This window comes from Heteronotia binoei, chromosome 15, assembly GCF_032191835.1.
Source record: "Heteronotia binoei isolate CCM8104 ecotype False Entrance Well chromosome 15, APGP_CSIRO_Hbin_v1, whole genome shotgun sequence".
Lineage (NCBI taxonomy): Eukaryota > Metazoa > Chordata > Lepidosauria > Squamata > Gekkonidae > Heteronotia > Heteronotia binoei.
In genome coordinates, this window is record NC_083237.1 from 9,590,942 (window position 1) to 9,607,140 (window position 16,199).

General features: G+C 44.0%; 1 protein-coding gene across 1 annotated transcript; it reads left to right on the top strand.

The window, feature by feature from the left end:
- The first annotated feature begins 5,817 nt into the window (after window positions 1-5,817).
- On the top strand, window positions 5,818-16,199 carry LOC132584685 (vomeronasal type-2 receptor 26-like). The gene is made up of 5 exons (XM_060256583.1): window positions 5,818-6,059; window positions 7,653-7,944; window positions 11,648-11,875; window positions 13,702-13,828; window positions 15,289-16,199. Exons 1-5 carry the CDS (start codon window positions 5,818-5,820, stop codon window positions 16,197-16,199), a joined length of 1,800 nt encoding a protein of 599 aa, XP_060112566.1.

Below are 16,199 nucleotides of genomic sequence, written 5' to 3' on the forward strand. Positions count from 1 at the left end.
TATTGTCTAATCCTTACTTTTGTAGGGCTTTAGGCATATAAAAACATTAAAAACCATGAAAAGAATGCAAACCATATTAATATATTAATTTAAGAAATTAGGTGGTGAAATTTACAGTTTCCTCACATTTCTGGTCTGTGGATACTTCATGGATGTGGGGGAGAGGAATTAAGTCAATCTGAAAGGATGGAGAGCCAGGCAGGGTGCCAGCCAAAAGCCTAGTGGAACATCTCTGCCTTACAGATCCTCCAGAATTGCATAAGGTCTTTCAGGGTCCTGATGTTCTACCAGGCTGGGGCCAGGACTGAAAAGGCTTTGTCCCTCAAGGCAGCTGGATGTCTCTAGGGCTGGGGATCACCAGCAGCAGCAGATTGCTATCTGAGGAGCGTAGCACTTTCCCAGGGACACTGAGGAGGAGGAGGCATCTGACAGCAATGCCGATTCTTATGCAAATCATGAGAACTTAGGCAAATCATGAGAGGGAGGGCAGGGAGGCCTGCAACACTTTTTAGTTCTTGTGGCTCTTTCTTAAATGCCCAGGAAAAAGCTGATCACCACTTTGGGGTCAGGAAGCGATTCTTCTCCAGGCCAGTTTGGCCAGGGATCCTGGAGATTTTTTCCATCTTCTGGGCATGGAACAGGGGCCACTGGGGTGTAGGTGAGGGAAGGTGTTTGTGAATTTCTTGCATTGGTAGGGGGTTGGACTACATGGTCCTGGAGGTTCCTTCCAACTCTATGAGTCTATTTTATTTACCCTCCCCTTTTTGACAGTGAACAAGCTGGTTGGATCAAATCCATAATCTTTTCCATCAGTGACATAAAAAAAGATGATGTATACATTTCCTTAACTTGAATCCTGGTATTCTGGAGTCCAGATTTTCTCTGATTCTTGCCTCTATAGTCTTGCAATAAGAACATAAGAGAAGCCATGTTGGATCAGGCCAATGGCCCATCCAGTCCACCACCTCCTTTGGCAGTGAATTCCACATGTTAATCACCCTTTGGGTAAAGAAGTACCTCCTTTTATCCGTTCTAACCCTACTGCTCAGCAATTTCATTGAATGCCCACGAGTTCTTGTATTGTGAGAAAGGGAGAAAAGTACTTCTTTCTCAACCTTCTCCATCCCATGCATAATCTTGTAAATCTCTACAATGAAGAAGAAGATATTGGATTTATATCCCGCCCTCCACTCCGAAGAATCTCAGAGCTGCTCACAATCTCCTTGACCTTCCTCCCCCACAACAGACACCCTTTGAGGTAGGTGGGGCTGGAGAGGGCTCTCACAGCAGCTGCCCTTTCAAGGACAACCTCTGCCAGAGCTATGGCTGACCCAAGGCCATGCTAGCAGGTGCAAGTGGAGGAGTGGGGAATCAAACCCAGTTCTCCCAGATAAGAGTCTGCACACTTAACCACTACACCAAACTGACTCTCCACACCAAACTGGCTCTCAATGATCTATGTGGGACATGGTGCATTGTCCCTCTGCTTAACCATGTCTTATGGATTGAACAGGGGCATTGGTTTAATGGATGGATATTTTTAAGGATTCTAAGCAATTCAGTTTGCATGATATGTTGGAAATTGTGGAAGGGGATGCTATTTTTATAATGCCCTTCCTCCCCAGAGCTTCAAGCAGAATTCGTGGTTCAATGCTCTTCAGATAAAACTGTGGCAAACTCCCCTGGGCCATCAAACTGTTGAGAGATTGGCCCAATGGCAGTTTTCTGACACATAGCAAAGGAAATGATCAGCCTCACAGTTGAAACCACAAGTCACTGTACCTGCAAATCCATGTTATTTTCCTTCTCTCAGGACCTGTGATGCTTTGCATTCTTTAGAGCACTTCTGCCCCCTGGTGAGAACGAATTAGAAGAGTTTCAGGGCCTGGCTGTGTGAAGTGAATCTTGGGAAATATTGGCAAACTGTAAGCTCCACATAAATGATATTGGACATATCCAGAAAACTAAAGACACAATCCGCACACACGAAAGCATCATCCTTTTGATCCAATGGATTTGGATGCCACACTGCGGTGGTTGTCCGCTAAAATGAGCCAAAGAAACCAACAGTGACCCTGTGTGTTGAAATGTATGAAGTGTGAGACTACAGAGGCTAGAGTTGAAATCTTTGTTCCCTGCTCACTCTTTGGTTTTGGGTTAATGATTCTCATCCCAGCTTATCTCAGCAGGCTTATTATGGGGCAGTTTGAAGGTTTTTAAAGCTTGGGCAGAGCCAGAGAAATAAGGGCCATTTTCCCACTTACCTTACCCCGGAGCGACGTCCCTCTTCACCGCGCTGCGTCTGCGTGGATTTCGCACAAACTACTGCGCAGCACCAGGAAGAGCCGCGTAGTCCCGGGGCAGTTTACATTTGCGACACAAAAGCCCCGGGACTATGTGGCTCTTCCTGGTGCTGCGCAGCAGTTTGTGCGAAATCTGCGCAGACGCAGCACGGTGAAGAGGGACGTCACTCCAGGGTAAGGTAAGTGGGAAAACGGCCAAGCTTTTTGGTAAGAGCCAAAGGGCTCTTGACTTTCAGCCGCAAGTCAACTTTTTAGTCAGTTTAGGAGCAGCCCAGGAGTTTGTGTTGTACATTTTTTCCTCTTCTTTATTTATTTATAATCTATTTTTGGTAAATTGTTTTAATTCCCCAATGGAGAGGAAAAATGGCAAATAAACAAAGAAATAGGTAGTAGGATGGTTGAAAAGCACTACACATATCTTGCACAATGACACAGGCTTATATCTTCAAGATTCAAGCTGTCCATCTGCAGATATCCAGTTGCAGGGCATTCCCCCTATATTTTGGAGTTAGATCATTGTTTGCTTTGAGTGTGACTGATAATTCTATTTATCCTCTCCAGGGTTCCCCTTCCCCCCAGAACACAAATGATACAATTAAAGAGATGACTTGCAAAGATGTTTCTTGAATATTTACAGATGATACACAGAGAGCCCCAAATGTTACAATATCGATTGCACTATCCAAAAACTTAATATTTTGTCACAGCCTAGAAATGAATTAAGAATTGGTATTGGGGTGGAGGATACGTAGCAGATTTCAGTTTTCGTATACATTTTGCATGGTTGATTTTTTTTTTTTTTTAAAAAGTCTAAATGGAAACGTTACTGAATGGTTAGATAATCTAGATTAGACTACTGTAATGAACTCTATGTGGGGCTGTGCTTGAAGATGGTCTGGAACCTACAAGCTTCAGAGAATGCTGTGACCAGAATGTTGACAATATCAGTCTAATCTTATTCCATCTCCAATTTGCTTCCGTTGTCAATGTTTTATTGAATGAGGGTTTTTTTAAAAAAAATTCTTTTTGATTGTTCAAGTGTTTTAACATTTTTATATACTCTGCCTTGGGGACCCAGAAAGGATAGAAAGGGTGCATAAAATGTTTTCAACAAATAAATAGAGAAAGAAAGAGAGGGTTGGCATGTCTGAATGGAAAGAGAAAAGAGCCAATGGCTTCTTGCCCCATGCACACCCAGGGAGCAGTTTTTGTACTGGGGTGTAGCACTGTGTAGCGCTGCGTTTGTCGCACACAAAAATAAACAGCTGAGTCCGCAATTGTCATGGAGTTCAGCTGAAGGGAGATCTCATTCTTGGCATTGTCTGAAGAAATAGTACCACGGCCCGATAGAGAAGGCACATGCCACTTTCTCCCATCAAAGGGGTGTATCTCTGCCATCCATTCTAGCCTTTGTCCAGGAGGTTGACGGATCCAGTCCCAGAAATAATGCTGAGTTGAGATGGAGAATCCTTTCACTTTACAGACTAGGATGAGATTGTCTCCAGGTTTCACCGCTCCTGGCCCAGATGACACCAGCTGAACATCTGAGAAGACCCCTTGGAATGAGAGGAAAAAGTGATGAAAACACTGCATCATAGGATTAGAGCATGAATCATTCACGGACCTTGGTCATTTCCAGAGAATATGGATCCTTACATCTTGGAATGGCCATAAGGGAAAACAAGATGATTAGGGATAATGTCATGCTATTAGGAAAGAAATAATGGATTAAAGTAGGAGAGATAAACTGGAAAAGCAGCAAGGATCCTAAATTTGAGAGATTCCCTTTTGAAGAGAGACTCTTCATGACTCTGTGAACATTTGCTGGATGAATTTGCATAAGTCCTTCCTCCAGTAACAAATATGGTATTTAAAAAAAAAGAGGTAAAGGTTTTGGTTTCAGGCTTCTTTGTTCAATTAGATGCTAAGAGCGAGCAAGCAGCCTTTCTGCTCTTGCTTACCCCAAAGCACTGGAATACACTTTTGTGATAGACAGTTTTACCATATTTTTCGGACCATAAGACGCACTTCCCCCCCCAAAAAAAAGTGGGGGGAAAAGTGTGTGCGTCTTATGGAGTGAAGGGGGCGATCCGTTGCCTCCGCCTCTGATCCCAGCGCTTTCCCCATGCCTGCCTGCCTGGCTCCAGCTTCTTCCAGCGAGTGCTGGGATCACTCCACACTGCCCCCACCACAAACCCAGCGCTTCGCGAGCGCCGGCTGTGGAGGGGGCGGTGTGCTTTCTCCGTGCCTGTCTGCCTGGCTCCAGCTCTGACGCTTACAGCAAGTGCCAGGATCGCTCCCTCCGCCCTCCGATCCCAGCACTTGCTTTAAGCATCAGAGCTGGAGCCAGGCAGACAGGCACGGAGAAAGCACACCACCCCCTCCACAGCCGGCGCTCGCGAAGCGCTGGGTTTGCGGTGGGGGCAGCGTGGAGCGATCCCAGCACTTGCTGGAAGAAGCTGGAGCCAGGCAGGCAGGCGCGGGGGAAGCGCCAGGATCGGAGGCAGAGGCAGCGGATCGCTCCCCAGGAGGAAGGTGCGTCCTATGGTCCGGAGCGCCTTATGGTCCGAAAAATACGGTAACTCCCACCTTACAGAAGCCTTGACCTATCACTTTCAAATGTTGAATTGGAATGTGGAAGAAGAAGGAGAGAAAAAAAGAGGACTTTGGCAATTCAACTGTTGACTACCTAACAGAGTTTAGGGTGGTTGTATTTTGGCCAGAAGTGTTAGGAGTCCTGTTGGTTAGGCAGGGAATCCATTAAGGACTTAAAGTATTTTGAAGATAGGTAGAGTTTGGGTGCTGTTCCTGTCAAAAATCGTTCAAAGACTTTCTGTTCCATGTCATGAGTCTGAATCAGTCAAACATGAAATTTGCCCTGTGACAGGACCCCCCAACCTCCCAGGCCCTAGCTCTCTAGTGATTTTGTTACTATAATACTGAAAGAGCTGGAGAAGAGGAAAATAAAGAAACAACTAAGCCATGAGTACCACTTAAATAATCTGGTTACTAAATTGTTTTCACCAACCCTCCTGTGTAGTCATTTCAAGCCCATAATCTTCTCAGAATGAGCCTCATGTAAACTGGGTTGTACTGGATTGTCCAGGCATTTCCTCATTGTGGCCAAGGAGAATAAGCAGCACCCAATGTGCAGGGTGTTAAAATTGAATCCCAAGTTTCTGGGTCTGTGGACAGGTTGTCATCACCTCAACCCACTTGTTTTTCTAGTATGGAACACAGGAGGCCAGTGGTGAGATTGGGGGGCGGGGTGGGGAGTGACAAAGACAATTACAAATGGTGACATGAAAAGTCTAAAACATTCCAAAGTTATTATCCCCTCTTGCAATTACTCACATCACTATAATTTGCTCATCTGAGCAAAGCTCTAATATGGCACCAGAAAACGTTCAGTAAATAAGACTGAATGTGGTTGTAAGATCAACCCTCCTTTCCATTGAGAACTGAGAGAGTCTTCTTGGTAAGACACTTGGTAAGATATCCCGCAATGTGGTAGATGACGTGGGCACAGGAGAGATACTTTTCTGTTTGGATGCTGTGGCTCGTTCTGTTGTCTTATATCATATCCAGAGGAAGTAACCTCAAGTGCCCTAGGCATGAAGCCATCCCTGTTCCACACAAATGGTTCCAGTCGGGGGAACTCCTTGTCGGTGGGATTTCATCCCAGATTGGTTATGAAGTTCACTCGCTCTCCTTTAACATACAGCCTTCTTCACTAGACATGTTTGGACTTCCACAGTAAGTCCCCCCCCCCCACTTCCTAGCTCATGAACTCCCACAATTGTTTATAGATGTGTCAGTCCCACTGTTGGTTGGAAGGAAGGAAGGAAGGAAGGAAGGAAGGAAGGAAGGAAGGAAGGAAGGAAGGAAGGAAGGAAGGAAGGAAGGAAGGAAGGAAGGAAGGAAGGAAGGAAGGAAGGAAGGGAGAGAGAGAGGAAGAAAGGAAGAAGGAAGGAAGGAAGGGAGGGAGGGAGGGAGGGAGGAAGGAAGAAAGGAAGGAAGAAAAGAAGGAAGGAAAATAGATGGGGAGGGAGAGAAGGAAGGAAGGAAGGAAGGAAGGAAGGAAGGAAGGAAGGAAGGAAGGAAGGAAGGAAGGAAGGAAGGAAGGAAGGAAGGAAGGAAGGAAGGAAGGAAGGAACTGTATGGCAAGCCCCAGCAATGCCCCTTTATAGTCACTTTTCATTCTTTCTAAATTCTTTAAATGCTGTGAATGATGGACCTGCAGCCACCCACTAAGTTTCATTCTATGGGGATTTCAATCTGTTTCCCCAGTCTCAGTCCCGCATTCGAACATCAACAGCAACTAGTGCTCACTGGTATAATGATTTCTTCTTCATTATTTGCACATCTCTTTCTGTACCACTCTTCCAGTCTTGCATTTTGAACACAATGTGCCTCTCATCACTTTGATATATTCATGTCTCCCTGGTTTCTGCAATTTGATTACATAGTACTCATTTAAAAAAAATGCCTATGTGTGTGTGTGGGGGGGCACGATAATGGATTGTTACATTATACATAGGGTAGGGAAATCGTCAATACTAGAACTGGAGGGAAGGGGGAACAAGGAAGTTGGTGGGCAATGGTTTCAAGATGGACAAAAGGAAATACTTCTTGACTTAACAGATCATAGGCAGTTCACTGCCTGAGGATGTAGGTATGGCTGTGAGCATGGATGGCTTTAAAGAGGGACTAGACATATTCATGAAGAATTGGTTCATCAGTGGAAGCTGGCCATGGTGACTAAATAGAACCTCCTCATTTACAGGCAGTAAATTTCTGAATACCAGTGAAGCAATAGCTCAGGTACAGAGAAACTGCTTTGCATGTAGAAGCCTCCAGGCTCATTTCCTGGCATACCTTGTTAAAAGGATCAGGTAGTAAGTGATTTGAAAGATCTCTACCAGAAATCCTGGAGAACAGCAGCCAGTCAGAGAGACAACATTGACCTTTGATCAGTGGTCTGCTTCAGTATAATGAAGCCTCATGTGTTCACCAGTGCTAGGAGACAACATTAGGAGAAGTCTTAAGTTCTATGTTCTTTTTGGTATTCCTCCAGAACAGCTGTGATACAGGAAGCTGGACTAAGTGGACCACAAGTCTAATCAAGCGAGTCACTTCTTATGTTTTCATCATCTTATATATAGATGCTTTCCCAGAGCAGTAAAAGTAATGGTTTATATCTATTTATTTATTTTCTTCACATACTGTGAGGTAGAGAGCAAATTACTACTGACATGAAGAATTCAATTTAATAGGTAGGTAATTGTATCCTGAATTTAGAGAGAAGGGGAAATAACATGAAATGATATCCAATCTGTATATTTGCAGAATTGTGATGAAGTTCTATCAGCATGTTCTAGCCTTGGCATTTGCTGTAAATGAGATCAATGAGAACTCCAAGATTTTGCCCAATGTCACTCTTGGGTTCCATATCTATGACAGCTACTATGATTCGAAGATGACCTATCGTACCATTATAGACCTGCTCTTCCATTCAGACAGATTTCTCCCAAATTACCAACGTGGTACTCAGACAAATGTAATAGCTGCCATTGGGGGACTTGAGGCCGATGTCTCCTTTCTTATGGCAGACATTCTGGGAGTCTACAAAATTCCTCAGGTAGGCACTGTGCATAAACAAGTGGTGGGTGTTCATTTTTTTTAAAGAATAGTCAGTAGTCCAGAAGAGGGGGAGTTATTATTGAGAGGAAAACAAACCCTCTTGTCTGAAGTGTAGAGAACAAATTGCAACGAAGAGTTGCTTCATATGGGAAAGGAGAGGAAGAAAGCATGGTATTGATTTTTAGCCTATGTCTAATCAATGACCCTGTCTGGGAAATCTTATCACACAACTTGACAATAAGTAGCAACAAGAATACTTGATTTTAACACTTACTTCAGTAAAATTTCATGGCACACCTACACAAAAATCCAGAATATACCTCCAAATTGATCCTTAAAATATCTGTACATTTTTTAGCTCACATATGGCTCCTTTGCCCCGGAGGAGCAGGATACGGGAGAGTTTCCTACCTTTTATCGCATGGTTCCAAATGAAGCCCATCAGTATACGGGGATTATCCAGTTGCTTCTCCACTTTGGATGGATGTGGGTTGGGCTCCTTACTGGGGATGAGGAGAATGGGCTGCATTTCTTGAAGACCCTAGAGCCATTGCTTGCCCAGAATGGAATCTGCTTGGCCTCCACTGGAAGAATCCCACACCAAGACCAATGGGACAACTTTGGTGACATCAAAGCTTTAGTCTCAAATCTACATCAGTCTTTTATAGACTCCAGAGTCAATGCATTTATTCTTTATGGAGGATCTATGACCATGATATCATTGCATAGTAAGATATTTCTTGGAGAGCCAACATATGAGGGAAATGTCATGTTTAAAAAGGTATGGATTTTGACAGGCCAAATTGATTTCACATTATCTGGGCATCAAAGGGGCTGGAATTTCAACATCTTCCATGGGGCCATTTCCTTTGGTATTCATTCCCGTGACGTTCTTGACTTCCAAAAATTTCTTCATATTATAAAACCTAATTGGAAAAATGAAGATGGTTTCCTCAAGGGCTTCTGGGAAGAAGCATTTGATTGCTCATTTCCAGATTCTGAGGAGTCATTGGAAATTGAGGAGACATGTACAGGGGAAGAGAGGCTGGAGAGTCTTCCTAGTTCTGTATTTGAAATGCACATGACAGGTCACAGCTACAGTATCTATAATGCTGTGTATTCTGTTGCACATGCTTTGAATGCTATGTCCACATCCAGGCTAAATCATAGAACAAAAGATGGAGGAAAAAGTATTGACCTTCAAGAAGTCCATCCTTGGCAGGTAATCTTTCCACAATGAAATGCCTTTTTTGCCATGAACATGTTAGTGAAAAATGAGACAACCCTCAACTTCGCCCTCTGTCTATTACTGGGAAAATGAAGTTTTGTCAATTTCTTTATCGACAAAGTTTGGGTATTCACTTTCCCTCTTCCACATGGATGTTGAAGAAAAAAGCAAGCCATTTATTTTCAGCCTTTGGTCATTGCAAAACAACTGAATGTAGGAGAAAGTATGCAAAATTGAATCAGCATGGCATGCGTTTCAGAATCTCAAAAAATGAATCCTCAATATGTCATTGAGCCAGTTTGGTGTAGTGGTTAAGTGTGTGGACTCTTATCTAGGAGAACCAGGTTTGATTCCCCACTCCTCCACTTGCAGCTGCTAGAATGGCCTTGGGTCAGCCATAGTTCTCACAGAGTTCTCCTTGAAAGGGCAGCTGCTGTGAGAGTCCTCTCAGCCCCACCCACCTCACAGGTTGTTTGTTGGGGGAGAGGAAGATAAAGGAGATTGTGAGCTGCTCTGAGATTCAGGGTGGAGGACAGCATAAAAATCAAATGTCATCTTCTTCCAATGTCATTGGTGTGAACCCATCTGTTTCTCAGATAATAGTGTTATTTCACTAAATTTAGATGATTTCACTGCCAATGTTCGGCCCCTCCCAGCCAAGCCGCTTGCCAGCTCTCAAGCTGGGGGCCGCCTTTGCCTCCTCGGAAGGAGGGAGGAGCTGAATCACCCGATATACGGGTGTTTGGCTCGGGCGGGAGTCGGGGCTATATAAGCCCCGGCTCCCCGCCCCTTAGCACGCAGTCTCTTTTGGCTCTCTGCCCGCTCACCCTCCCTTTGGCAGTACAGGCATCTGCTGGTCGCCTTATTAGGGGCCAGGTAGGAATTTTTTCACTTCCACATAATTGGCCCTGGTGGGGGTGTTTTTCGCCTACCTTGTACTGCCTAGTAGTGTTAGGTTTGTTAGTTGGATTTGTTATGGTCGCAGGCTGGAGGTGGTTTGGCCACAGGTTTTCAGGGGAGCACCTATGGCCTAGCACTGTTGGTGCGGTGGTCTGTATGAACCGTAGATGGGCTACACGGCTCAGTGCGGGGAATGCAGACCACAGGGAGCCTCACCTGGGGCGGATCTTTCCATGGGGATTGATGCTGCCCAGGTGGTGTATGGCTGGAGACCTGGCCGCTCAGCTACAACCCGAATACGGCGGGCTTGTGCTGGGGGCAGGGTGGCTCGCCCTTTGGACAAGGCGGGGTCTGGGGTTGACCCCAGGGCTTGTCTGGTTAGGTTTTCACACCCCTGCCAGTTCTCAGTAATAAAGTTTAATAAAGCGGCCCGGTTTTAAACCCAACACTTGTGTCTGCTTCTTCATTCCGACTGGGGGGGCAATCTACAGCTGTCTGGTCTTTTTGTGTTATCCATGGTTACCTGTGGCAAATTTTCTAAGGCAATTGTAGCACCAGCATGTTCACTGTGAACTGACAAAATGCAAATTATCTTATGGAAGAACCATGAAGCAACTGGTGAGGTGGATTGAGAAGCCAAAATGGCCATAGAAATGGGCATCTCCATACCTCCTCCTCTTTTGTTCCCCCTTCACATGATGGAAGGCCTAACAGAGACAAGGAAACAATGAAAATTCAGTTGACATCAGATCTACCCACTATAACTGAGGTGCAGAGATTGGAGTGGAAGTGGGCCTACTGCTTGCTGGTTGCCCTGGAAACTGTCTGTGACATGTTTAGCTGAAGGCGAAACACATGAAGTTGTCAAGGCTGAAGTGTTGCCCCAGGGAAAAGTGACCCTCTTGGGCAATGGCCTATTGGGAAATTTTCCAATAGGTAATGGTGGCTACAAGCATAGAAAGCTTCAAGAGGGGATTGGATATGGAGCAAAGGTCCATCAGTGGCTATTAGCCACTGCTTATCGTTGGGGCAGCGATGCTCTGTATTCTGGGTGCTTGGGAAGGGGGGCACAGTGGGAGGGCTTCTAGTGTCCTGGCCCCACTGGCAGACCTCCTGATGGCACTTGGAACCTACTTGAACCTGCTTGCCTCCTATCTTCCTTCCCTCACTTGCTTCTCTTTATCTCTAAGCACAAAGCAAAGCACTATCTCTCTCTTATCCAGTGTAGGGGTAATAAAGAGGGGCTGTGGCTCAGTGGAAGAGCCTTTGTGTTACATGTAGCAGTTCCCAGGTTTAATCCTCAGCACCTCCAGTTCAAAACACCAGGTGATCTGAAAGTCCTTATTCCTGGTCTGAGACCCTGGAGAGCCACTGCCAGTCTGAGTAGACAATACTGACCTTGATGGACCAAAAGCCTGATCCAATATAAGGCAGTTTCGTGTGCACTACTTTGAGGAATGGTTTTAATGTGACATATAAAATGTGCTATGCAGCCTCAGCTGTGACTCTCTTTTCATCTGCAAAAGAACCCACACCTGGAAACAACTTTTGTTTCTTTTGCTCTTTCCCACAGCTTCACTCATTTCTTCAGGCCATTTCATTTAACAACTCAGCTGGAGAAACAGTATCCTTTAACGGTAATAAGGAAATTGGGGCTGGATTTGATATAATGAACCTGGTGACATTGCCAAATAACTCCTTTATTAGAGTAAAAGTTGGACAGGTGGATCCTAGCGCTCCCGAAGGAAAACAGTTCATCATTCATGAAGATCTGTTGGTGTGGCAGGCAGTTTTTAACCAGGTATGGGTTCCAGGGTGTTCATGTAGGGTGCCCCATTCTCCTGCGGCTGATTTGGGTGTTGCAATTTTCCTTTGTTGCATTTTGTCACCTTTTCATGCACGATCTCTCTCTCCCCCTCTCTCTCTCACCGTATAAAGAGTATAAATTTCCACCTAAATTGACATGTGGAAAACAGTCATTTCATTCTGTTTCTCACAACATTCGAAAACAAGGCACACATATATTACATACAAGGACAGAAAAGTGGAGAGGGAGCAGTATGGGGCAGTGCCACGGGAGAGGAATATATAAAATATGTGAAACGCTCTGAAATTTTTAATTTTAATTTTAGTGATTTGTTAGGTTTCAGGGGAATCAGATATCCATTCTTCAGGGATCACAAATGGCCATTCTTGTTTGTTTTTAATGAGGTATTGCATTGAGTTGTTCTTCTTTCTACTTCCCACATTTTTCTTAACAAATTAGAAAAAAGTAATATCTGCTGTGATCAACAAGTCCTGGTTGAATGTTTTGTTGGTACTATTCTGTAGACAGGCAATCTATAAATAAATACTATATCTGTGTAGACTCGCTTCATGCCAACTAGTAAACAATCAAATGGTTTCTGATAACTCCTGCGCTAAACCAACGATGCTGAAAACTTTGATGCAAACATGACCCTCAAACAAGTTTAAGTCGACTTGCTTGATTATTTGCAAAATGAGCTCTAGACTGGATTGCTTCTCATTTCAGTCATAAATGTTGTCAAAAAGCTGTTCAGCTAAAAGGTGAGGTGCCTTGGTTGTAACAAATTGTTTTTGAAGCTTACAATCATTTTGCATCCCATAATCCACAATTCTTGACTATCTAAGAAGAGACATGCATTCCCAGAAGTCATGATCAGTTCAAAATGATCTTGTGAAGCACAGAAGTGCCATAGGGAGAACTTCCCACACATTTGATTAAATAACTCGAAAAGGATACAATCTCTATACTTTACTTCCGTGCAGCCACTATCTATTTTAAGTGACTGCCAGGTTAACAACATTCATGGGCAGATATTGAAAGCATATAGAGACATCTTAATAGTAAGTCTCAACTGAATAATCTCATTTTTGTCCTTTAAAAATACGCTTTAAATACCAGAGGAAGGAGGCTGCACCAGAAAGGGGGAGGGGGTAATCAGAAATTGCAATAAAGATTGTAATCAAGGAAATGTGTATAGATTCATTCAGATGCACCATTCACTTATTCTGATACCTGCTGATTACAACCACAAATCAGAAGTTGAGCTGAACTGGAGGGATGTCAAACATCCCTTCCCTAAACTGCTTTTCATTTTAAACCAGCTGAATATCCCTGGGCCAAGGGAGGCCAGATTGAAGGCCACCAGGGATCGGGCCTTCTCTATTGCAGCTCCACTGTTGTGGAATCAACTCCCAGAGGAGGTACGGGCCCTACGATGCTTAGATCAATTCCCTAGGGCCTGTAAGACCCACCTCTTCAAAATAGCCTTTCAACTAACGACAAGCTAAGAAGTGCCGCTGAAAATGCTTTTAGTTACTGAATTCTATTGAAGATCTAATGTTAATTTTAATATAATCTGTAAATTGTTTTAACCATGATTTTATAAGTATAACTTGATGCATAATGTATTTTTATGTTGTGAGCCGCCCTGAGCCTGCCTTGGCGGGGAGGGCGGGATAGAAATATAAAGTTGTTGTTGTTGTTGTTGTTGTTGTTGTTGTTGTTGTTGTTGTTGTTATTATTATTATTATTATTATTATTATTATTATTATTATTATTATTATTATTATTATTATTATTATTATTATTTTCTTGTACAGATGCCACCCCTTTCTCTGTGCAATGACTATTGTCATCCTGGCTATCACAAGAAAAAGAAGGAAGGGGAGAAATTTTGCTGCTACCATTGTGCTCCTTGCCCAGAGGGGAAGATTTCAAACCAGACAGGTACTTGATGTAGTCTACCAGTTTCCCAGTATTCATTGTTAACTGAGATTTTCTGTATAGCCATATAGCAAATTAGTAGATTAGATGGTCTGCTAAATGTTTGAACCAATATTGTATAGAGAAAGAAATCATTCATAACATTTGCTTCTCACAGCTTTCAGATCACACACAGGGCATTTTCGCACTCACCTTCAGCCGGCGCGACCCCCCTCTTCACCGCGCAGGATCTGCGCGGATTTCGCACTAAATGCCGCGGAGCAGCCTTTTGCGCCGGAAACTCCCGGCGCAAAAGCCGCTCAAACGTAAACCGCCAAAAAGCAGTTTCCGTTTGCGCGGCTTTTGCGACGGGAGTTTCCGGCTCTTCCGGCTGCTCCGCGGCATTTAGTGTGAAGAGGGGGGTCGCGCCGGCTGAACGTGAGTGCGAAAACGCCCACAGTGTTAGATTATTCCACAAACTCTGACGCTCTCAAGGACTCTAAGAGCCTCTTGCGTCAGGGAAAGTCTTCTTGTGCAGGGGAAAAGCATCCATATTTTTGGAACAAATCTTCAGTTTCCAACCCATTGAACTGTGAATGACAAATGAAGTGATGCAGAAATCTACTTAATGCTTCAACTAGGATGTTGAGAATTCAAAAAAGGGGAAGCAATCAATGAATTAGGTTCATGTATTTGCTATTCATTTTTTTTCTGAGGTATGAGTAAACATGAACTACCCTGACGTCTGCAAGACCAACTTCATCTAGGTATTGGTCCCCAGTGTCATTTTTAAATTGTATGCGTGTTTGGTCTTTCTTAAAATAGATGTATGCAGGGGTGAAATTCAAGCAGAAGCTCTTTTGCATATTAGGCCACACAACCTTGAGGTAGCCAATCCTCCAAGAGCTTACAAAACAGAGCCTTGTAAGCTCTTGGAAGATTGGCTACATCAGGGGTGTGGGGCCTAATATGCAAAGGAGCTTCTGTTAGAATTCTACCCCTGGATGCATGCATGTAGATGCAAGATGGACATCTGCTCACTGTAATATGTGAACAGGGTTATATCGTCCCCCTTGTGTAGAAATGCAGAATCAGCATCCTCAAAGCTGGCATAAAGGAGAACACCAGTGTTCCTCACTTATCAAAGGCAGACATGATAATCCTTTTTTGGAGGGTGGGGAGTTGTATTTTGTGTGTGTGTGCATTCCTGGAAATCTTGATGACTTCTGGCAACCTCTATTGAGCACGGAGGACATTCAAAGAAGTGGTTTCATACAGCCTGCCTCTGCCTCCAGGTCCTGGTACTCCAAGGAGGTCTCCCATTCAAGTATTTGCCAGGGTCGGCCCTGCATAGCTTCTGAGCTCCGATGAGATCAGGCTTTGCTTGGTCTATCCAGGTCAGGGCAGACAGACATGATAATCCTAATGTAGTTATTAATTGTTCCTGGGATGACTGCTCTTTATCTATTTATTTTCCTTCCTAGACATGGTCGATTGCATCAGATGCCCTGAAGATCAATATCCAAGCAAAGTCCAAAGTGATTGCTTTCCTAAAGTTATAAGCTTCCTGTCTTTTGTAGAAAGTTTAGGTATCAGTTTGTTGTCAGCTAGCATTTTTTTCTCCGTGATCACAATGTTAGTGCTAGCAACTTTCATTAAGCACAACAATACTACTATAGTCAAAGCCAACAACCGGGATATCACTTACACTCTTCTGATCTCTCTTTTGCTCTGTTTTCTGTGTTCTTTGCTGTTTCTTGGGAAACCAAATGAGGTGACCTGCTTCTTTCGACAATCTGCTTTCGGCATCATCTTCTCAGTCGCTATTTCTTGTGTTTTGGCCAAAACTATCACAGTGGTTGTAGCTTTCATGGCCACCAAGCCAGAGTCCAATATGAGGAAATGGGCAGGGAAACGACTGACCAATTTCATTGTCCTTTCCTTCTCCTTTATTCAAGTGGTCATTTGTATGATCTGGCTAGGAATTTTCCCCCCTTTCCCAGATTTTGACACACAGTCATCGACTAGAGAGATTGTTGCAGAATGTAATGAAGGGTCTGCCATTATGTTTTACATTGTCCTGGGCTACATGGGAGTCCTATCCATCATCAGCCTGACTGTGGCTTTCCTAGCCAGAAAGCTGCCAGATACTTTTAATGAATCCAAGCACATCACCTTCAGCATGCTTGTGTTTTGCAGCGTCTGGGTGTCTTTTGTTCCAGCCTACCTGAGCACTAAAGGCAAATCCATGGTAGCTGTGGAGATCTTCTCTATCTTGGCCTCCAGCGCTGGATTATTGGCTTGCATCTTCTTTCCAAAATTGCATATAATTTTGTTCAGGCCTCAGTTGAACAACAGGGATCTGCTATCAAGAAGGAAGAATCAAATTGCCTAA

Coding starts and splice junctions, on each gene's coding strand:
- LOC132584685 (XM_060256583.1), top strand. CDS start 5,818: ATGACGTGGGCACAGGAGAGATACTTTTCTGTTTGGATGCTGTGGCTC. Junction 6,060..7,652: donor GACATGTTTGGACTTCCACA/GTAAGTCCCCCC, acceptor GTATATTTGCAG/AATTGTGATGAAGTTCTATC. Junction 13,829..15,288: donor GAAGATTTCAAACCAGACAG/GTACTTGATGTA, acceptor TTTCCTTCCTAG/ACATGGTCGATTGCATCAGA.